At 41.7% G+C, this 8,278-nt stretch overlaps 1 protein-coding gene across 1 annotated transcript; it reads left to right on the top strand.

Annotated features, from left to right (window-relative positions):
* The first annotated feature begins 952 nt into the window (after positions 1–952).
* Positions 953–7,158, top strand: LOC112221878 (oxysterol-binding protein-related protein 2). Its single transcript, XM_024384281.1, has 14 exons — positions 953–1,037; positions 1,440–1,566; positions 1,713–1,827; positions 1,921–1,996; positions 2,205–2,339; positions 2,460–2,557; positions 2,718–2,900; positions 3,025–3,132; positions 3,247–3,336; positions 4,647–4,767; positions 5,049–5,168; positions 5,302–5,425; positions 5,536–5,626; positions 5,764–7,158. Exons 2-14 carry the CDS (start codon positions 1,530–1,532, stop codon positions 5,864–5,866), a joined length of 1,401 nt encoding a protein of 466 aa, XP_024240049.1. The 5' UTR covers positions 953–1,037; positions 1,440–1,529; the 3' UTR covers positions 5,867–7,158.
* The last annotated feature ends 1,120 nt before the right edge of the window (positions 7,159–8,278 follow it).

Raw genomic sequence — 8,278 nt, 5'->3', positions numbered from 1 at the left:
GACAGATATTTAAACACACCCCGCCCACTTTTTACTCGTGCACTGTGGCAAAGTATGGGGTGCGTCAATGGCATTGCCATTGGAATCCCAATTATAATTTATTCAGTTGCTGTGATGGGCTACATTTTGCCATGGAAACAGTCTATTATTTATGGACAGATGTATGAGAAAATGAAAAAGCCCATCCAACGTGTGTAGGCCAACTCAATGCAGAGGCCTATTCAATTCAGCCCTGTCTGCGCGCATGTTCTTTTTTATTAAATCAATGACGCCCTCACGTGGCCAGAATAGAAATTAAAACATTTGCAACACTGACACTTGAACGCACACCTGTCAGGCTATCAGATAACGTGATTTATTATAGCGATTATAAATAACACCCGTTATCCTGGCCTTTTTCAGTGTCTTGTACGCGGAGAGGCACTGTAGACCATCATACCCATCATGCATCACTATTCTTCCATTGGATATAATGGTAGGAGGGTCAAGAGATTCTTCTGTGCAAAACAAATTCAAGGCTAATGTCAATCATTTAGGATATTGTCCATTAAAATCTGAACTTGAACTTGCTTTCCAAATAAACAGCTAGACCTATATGGACCATTACCATTCAAGAGGGTCACAATGGGTCACAAAACTTTTTTATGTCGACGATTTTAGTGGCATTGTACTGTATCCACGTGTGGTTGTACTGTGTTTAAAATGGTCAAATAAATCAAGTAAAATAACAAATTAGGCTACTGAATTGATACCCATATTGGGCAATATGGAATTGGTGTCCATCACTAAAATCTCTGAGAATCTGGTGCATGTCTTACTGATCAATGCATAAAATATTTTTAGACCTTTATCCATTCTATTTCTATTTTTCTTGCACTGTCTATGACAGGACTAGAACCCGAGATTGGGATTGGTTGACAGGCCTATCAGTAGCATCGTCCTTACCGCCCACTTCCGCCCCCTAGAGTTCTTCAAGACTAGTACACTCTTCGTTGTTTATGTTTTGTACAGCAACACATTTGGACTTTGAAAGGCTGGTAAATCACATTTACTACATTCCTTCAATTCTTTACATTGTATTTAGGCACTTTCAGTCGTTAGCTGACGTTTGCTAGCCGTTTGAATCTTTGATCCAGCACCAGCTCACTTTGCGCGCAGTTTTCGCAGAATCCAAAGACATTGGAGTGACTGGCTTGGTGGCTGACATTAGCTGTAGCTGGCTACAGTAGTACTGTAACGTTAGCTAGCTAGTGGTCCTAGTTGCTAGCCAGCCCATCACAGCTCAACAAGCTAGGGTATTTCGCAATAAGTAAATTGATTTTCTCATGGAAAAAAATAAATAAAAAATAAATATAATTGTATCATTAACTGTAACTATTTTCGTATTATTTTTCTTGTGGCACACACTGATGGATGGGAATGTGTGTTTTTGATTCCAGGTGTCTGTGAGGCTTGGATAGCCTGAACCACAAGTACCCGGCCAAAAAATAAAGATATGTTTTGAGTGACATTGCACAATACTGCTCAGAATGAACAGCGAGGAAGAGTTCTACGATGCTGAGACAGGTGGATGCATGCTTTAGAAATGTCATAAAAAGTACATTAGCTAATTGGTGGGAGACTAATCGCTATGTGTTTATAATAGCAGACGCCCGTGACTGTCTAAGGGAGACTTCTTAGTGTGAGTGACCCTTTTTTCTTGTATTTCTCAGGTCTCGAATCAGATGAGGACTCTTGTGAGGTCAATTTTGAAGATGCCCAAGTGTATGACAGCAAGCATTCATCCAATGCCAGCACACCTCAGGCAAATGGAGTGTGGGAGCGCAGGTGAGGTTGCAAAGGAAAGACCTATGTCCTGTAGCATCACAGTTTGCATGTGTATTCAGTGTCCATATGTCTTTGTGTTGGTGTTTATTACAGGAAAACCCTGCCTGCTCCAATGATCTCCAGATGTGACTACAGTGTATGGGGCATACTAAAGAAATGCATTGGCATGGTGAGGATGTCTCCAACACTTCTATGCCCCCAAAACCATCCACTATACAGACGCACAAACAGAAATGATAACAAAGCTACAAATTGGATGACATTCTGTTTTACCCACATCTTACAGAGGAGTTCATACAAACGCTTTAAGGTAAATGTAATAAACAAGCTATTATCTATTAATGACTATTAATTTGTTCTTTGCTGCGTTTACACAGGAGCTGTCCAAGATAACGATGCCCATCGTGTTCAACGAGCCCCTGAGTTTCCTCCAGAGAATGTCAGAGTACATGGAACACACTCACCTCATCCACAAAGCCTGCACCCTGTCAGACTCCATAGACCGCATGCAGGTAAACAAAACAGATGGGATACACTGACACCCTCCCCTCAACAAGGCCTATAGTTGTACCTGCTCTTACGGGGCTTCACACAATGACAGACTTTGTTTTCTCCTGTGTTATCTCTATGAGGTGGTAGCTGCTTTTGCAGTTTCTTCTGTGGCATCTCAATGGGACAGGACTGGAAAGCCATTTAATCCGTTGCTGGGGGAGACCTATGAACTCACACGGTACAGTTAGCATTTTTCGTACTGTACCTCTTTTTCCTGGAAACCTTTTTGAGATTTGTATTGATTTCAGAGGACAGTTTAAATAAGTCGAATCTCTTTGGATAATCTATTTACTGAGGTGTTGAGTATGCTCTTTTTAACATGCTCTTCTCTGTCTTAGTGAGGACGAGGGGTACAGGTTGATCTCAGAACAAGTCAGCCACCATCCACCTATCAGTGCCTTCCATGCCCAGTCTCTGAAGCAGGAGTTTGAGTTCCACGGCTCCATCTACCCCAAACTCAAGTTCTGGGGCAAGAGCGTGGAGGCGGAGCCTAAAGGCACCATGACACTGGAGCTGCTCAAGTGAGTGACTGCGTGTAAGAAAGCGTATGCAGTATGTACGTTGACATCTGTGTGTACTAAGCACACAATACAGACTCTCTCACATCAACCGCTAGTGACGTAATAACAAATTGTTTTGTTGCAGACGTAAAGAGGCGTTTACATGGACAAACCCTCTCTGCTGTGTACATAACATCATCATGGGCAAACTCTGGATTGAGCAATACGGAACTGTGGAAATAGTCAACCACAAGTAAGACAGCAAATGCCAAACCTTGATTCAGAACAAACGTTTATTATGATTTATTTGATTGAATTTACTATAAATAAATGAATATTCTCCCTCCCGCCTCTTCTGATTGGTCAGCACGGGGGACAGGTGTGTGTTGAACTTCAAGCCGTGCGGCATGTTTGGGAAAGAGCTGCACAAAGTGGAGGGCTACATTCAGGATAAGAGGTGAGAGAAGAATAGAGTAAAGAGCCCACAATTAGGAATTTGTTAAGTCATAGTAATACACTACCTTTCAAAAGTTTGGGGACACTTAGAAATGTTTTTGTTTTTGAAATTAAAATAACATCAAATTGATCAGAAATACAGTGTAGACATTGTTAATGTTGTTAATGACTATTTTAGCTGGAAATAGTCATTAATAGTTGGATTTTTAATGGAATATCTGCATCGGTGTACAGAGGCCCATTATAAGCAACCATCACTAATGTGTTCTAATGGCACATTGTGTTAGCTAATCCAAGTTTATCATTTTAAAAGGCTAATTGATCATTAGAAAACCCTTTTGCAATTATGTTAACACAGCTGAAAACTGTTGTGCTGATTACAGACGCCTCACAAGTCCTCAACTGGCAGCTTCATGAAATAGTACCCGCAAAACACCAGTCTCAACGTCAACAGTGGAGAGGCGATTCCAGGATGTTGGCCTTCCAGGCAGAGTCCCTCTGTCCAGTGTCTGTGTTCTTTTCCCCAGCTTAATCTTTTCTTTTTATTGTCCAGTCTGAGATATGGCTTTTTCTTTGCAACTCTGCCTAGAAGGCCAGCATCCCAGAGTCACCTCTTCACTGTTGACATTGGCATTGGTGTTTTGCGGGTACTATTTCAATGAAGCTGCCAGTTGAGGACTTGTGAGGCGTCTGTTTCTCAAACAAGACATTTTAATGTACTTGTCCTCTTGCTCAGTTGTTTCAAAAGAAAGTTTTTTTGTTTCTGGCCATTTTGAGCCTGTAATCAAACCCACAAATGCTGATGCTCCAGATACTCAACTAGTCTAAAGAAGACCAGTGTTATTGCTTCTTTAATCAGAACAACAGTTTTCAGCTGTGCTAACATAATTGCAAAAGGGTTTTCTAATGATCAATTAGCCTTTCAAAATGATAAACTTGGATTAGCTAACACAATGTACCGTTAGAACACAGGCGTGATGGTTGGTGATAATGGGCCTCTGTAAGCCTATGTAGATATTCCGTAGAAAATCTGCCGTTTCCAGCTACAATAGTCATTTACAACATTAACAATGTCTACTCTACACTGTATTTCTGATCAATTTGATGTTATTTTAATAGACAGAAAATGTGCTTTTCTTTCAAGAACAAGAACATTTCTAAGTGACCCAAACTTCTAAACGGCAGTGTGTGTCGTCTGTTATGCATTCTGTCAGCATTGACGTACAATAAGGACTGGATGTTTTAACTTGTATCTCACTGTTTCGTGTGGTTGTTCCTAAATGAACTGTGGTTGCATTGTTTTGGGAACAGTAAGAAGAAGCAACGTGTGCTGTATGGGAAGTGGACAGAGTGTATGTACAGTGTGGCGCCTAAGGTGTATGAAGCCAACAAGAAGAAGGCCGAAAAGGGAGATGCTAAGAAAAATAAACCGGTGAGCACTCAGAAGTGATTTGTCCAAGAACCGGCCCAATGGCAACAACAAAAAAGGTGAAATCATTTTCCTAAAATTGTGTTTCTTCCTTTCACATAAACATGCAGTGGCTTTAGGTGAAGGTATTGTAAGTACTGTAGGCATAGTGTGCTACAGCAGTTCTAGTTATGACTGTTCTATTAGTGTATTATGGTAGATGGCTCTTTATGTTGCTTTAAAGTTTGTGTAAATGCAACTGTCTGTAGTTTATAGTAGGCTAATGTGCATAGTCTTGTATGTAGGAGCAAAGTGCTGGAAAACAGGAGACTGAAGATATGCCTGGGGTTCAAGAGACCATCTCTGTGATAACAGGAAGTGCCTTACTGTGGAGAATAACCCCACGACCTGCACATTCTGAAGAGGTAACACACACACACACACACACACACACACACACACACACACACAGGGAGCCATTAGGGATATGGTGTTTCTTACTGTTTCTCCTGTGTACCTAATTAACCCTGACTCTCATCCTTGGTCTCTCTGGTATAGATGTATAACTTCACCAGCTTCACCATGACACTAAATGAGCTGGAGCCTGGTATGGAGAGGCTGTTGGCACCCACAGACTGCCGTCTACGACCTGACGTCAGAGCAATGGAGAATGGAGACCTGGGTAATGACTCACATTGAAACACAGACGCGCGCACACACACTATTCGATAACAACATTCAAGATGAATCGATAACCAAACAAAATGGAGCACATTTGTTTGTATATTGCAGACACAGCAAGTGTAGAGAAGGACAGGCTAGAGGAAAAACAGAGAGCTGCACGCAAGGAATGTTCCAAGGATGAAGGAGAGTGGTCAACCAGGTGTGTTCGCTATGCAACAATAATAAGTATACGTAATGCCCTGAGATGTGAATGTGTTTTCATGTTAATGTAATCCAATTTGGATTCAATCATTTCCCTGAAACAAATTCCTGTACCATTTCTTTTGAACTTCACAGGTGGTTTCGGTTGGGAACAAACCCTCACACAGGAGCCCAGGACTGGCTGTACACAGGGGGATATTTTGATAGAAATTACACAGACTGTCCCAACCTTTACTGATGGGGCAGGAGGAACAAGGAAGGGTTTCCATCACCACCCGTAGTGGACTGATGTTTGCCCGATGATCCCGTTCGTTCTCAGCCTTAGAATGTCAGGCAGCTGAGCCCACAATTTTATTACAGTTTTCCCAACCTAGACAAACCTCTCCCGCAATACAACAATGGAATCAAGAAGTGAATATGTATGTGACAAACATGATTTAATTCCCATTTTGCAAGTGACAAAGGGAACGTTTGAGCATTGTGAAAAATACTTAAAATCGAGGCTAAGATAAGAGAATATTCAGTCTTCCTAAATGGCCTGGGCCTCCTGGTTAATTAACTGGAAGAATCCCACTCATCTCTGATGGTTTTATTTATGGTACCCAAAGCTTTCTAAAACCACATCCGATAATGTGACATCTGTGGTGGTGGCCATTGTTCAGCAGTGGAATAATGTACTATAGCTCTGATCGACATACATTATCATGTTGAGCTAGATTGGAAGGAGGAGTTTGTACAATACTCACTGTACAAACACAGTTACATTCAAAGATCAGGCGTCATTCACACAACTTTTATTCATAAGTTGTGTGAGTGTTAAGACTTTTATTTGAGATGTTTCTAAAACATGATGTGCACATTGTTCACGTTCGTTCTTAAATGTTAAGGATTTGAACGTGTTGTTTTGTGACTACAAGTCTAGAACTGAAAGCTGCTAATGACCATGTTTATACTAACTTAGTAAACTAAGTGTTATTTGTAAATGATTGTTATGGCATTGAAAACTGTAACAAATGCAGATGATAATTTGGTGTGTGTGTGTGCGTGTGTGCATGGTCACCTAAACAATTCTTTACACAAACGAAAGCCATACAACACTTGAAAGATTGTTTTTCCAAATCGCATCCCCCTTTTTCATTACGTAAAGCTCTGGTATTGATCACAGCGACATGAAATAAAATGGAGCACCTTTTAAATGTCAGCCATCGTAAATCTATGCAAACAAACATGACCATTTTTGTCTGTCTACTGCATAACTAGGAGACATAGAATGTGAAAATAAACAAACACCACTTATGGGCCTCCATCATTGGTATCTGACCGCTGAAGATTCTGTGCTGAACATACAGTACTTCTAGATTTGGAGAGGGTGTCATACTCCAATGGGATAGCACTAGTTATCTCTTAACACTACCATCGGAGTATGCTTCCAGTCCTGTGCACAGAATGATGGTATCTGACCTGCTTCCCCCACCCTCACAACACTTATGTTTTGTTACCCTTAATAAAAACTGTTTTATGTAGAAGTAGGCTACGTTTGGCATGTTTCTAACAGTGTATCCCCTCAGATATTGATCGGTATCATTAATTAGCTGTCAGGGTTATGGTGCACAGTGGAACACTCAAAGGTCTGGTTATATATACTGTATATACGTACAAAAGTAGATGGACACCACTTCAAATTAGTGGATTCGGCTTTTTCAGCCACACCCGTTGCTGACAGTTGTATAAAATTGAGCACACAGCCATGCAATCTCAGTAGACAAACATTGGCAGTAGAATGGCCTTACTGAAGAGCTCAGTGACTCAACGTGGCACCGTCATTCGTTAGACTTCTGCCCTGCTTGAGCTGCCCTGGTCAACTGTAAGTGCTGTTATTATGAAGTGGAAACTTCTAGGAGGAACAATGGCTCAGCCTCAAAGTGGTAGGCCACACAAGCTCACAAAACGGTACTGCCTTGTGCTGAAGCGCATCTGTGCTTGGTTATAACACTCACTACCAAGTTCCAAACTGCCTCTTGAAGCAATGTCAGCACAATAACTGTTCGTCGGGAGCTTAAAGAAATGGGTGACCATGGCCGAGCAGCCACACAAGCCTAAGATCAGCATGCGTAATTCCAAGTGTCGGCTGAATTGTTGTAAAGCTTGCCGCCCATTGGATTCTGGAGCAGTGCAAATGCGTTTTCTGGAGTGATGAATCATGCTTCACCATCTACCAGTCTGACGGACTAATCTGGGTTTGGCGGATGCCAGGAAAACACTACCTGTCCGAATGCAAAGTGCCAACTGTAAAGTTTGGTAGAGGAGTAATGGTCTGGGGCTGTTTTCCTTAGTTTGGACTAGGCCCCTTAGTTCCAGTGAAGGGAAATCTTAATGCTACAGCATATAATGACATTCTAGACTATTCTGTGCTTCCAACTTTGTAGCAACAAAGCCCCCGTGCACAATGGTTTGTCGAGATTGGTGTGAAAAAACTTGACATCGAACGACTTTGGGATGAATTGGAACGCCGACTGCGAGCCAGGCCCAATCACCCAACATTAGTGCCCGACCTCATTAATGCTCTTGGCTGAATGGGAACCAAGTCCCCACAGCAATGTTCCCACATGTCGTGGAAAGCCTTCCCAGAAGAGTGGGGGCTGTTATTTAA

This window comes from Oncorhynchus tshawytscha, linkage group LG22 (assembly GCF_018296145.1).
Source record: "Oncorhynchus tshawytscha isolate Ot180627B linkage group LG22, Otsh_v2.0, whole genome shotgun sequence".
In the NCBI taxonomy this organism is placed as follows: domain Eukaryota; kingdom Metazoa; phylum Chordata; class Actinopteri; order Salmoniformes; family Salmonidae; genus Oncorhynchus; species Oncorhynchus tshawytscha.
This window is presented reverse-complemented; position numbering and strand designations above follow the sequence as displayed.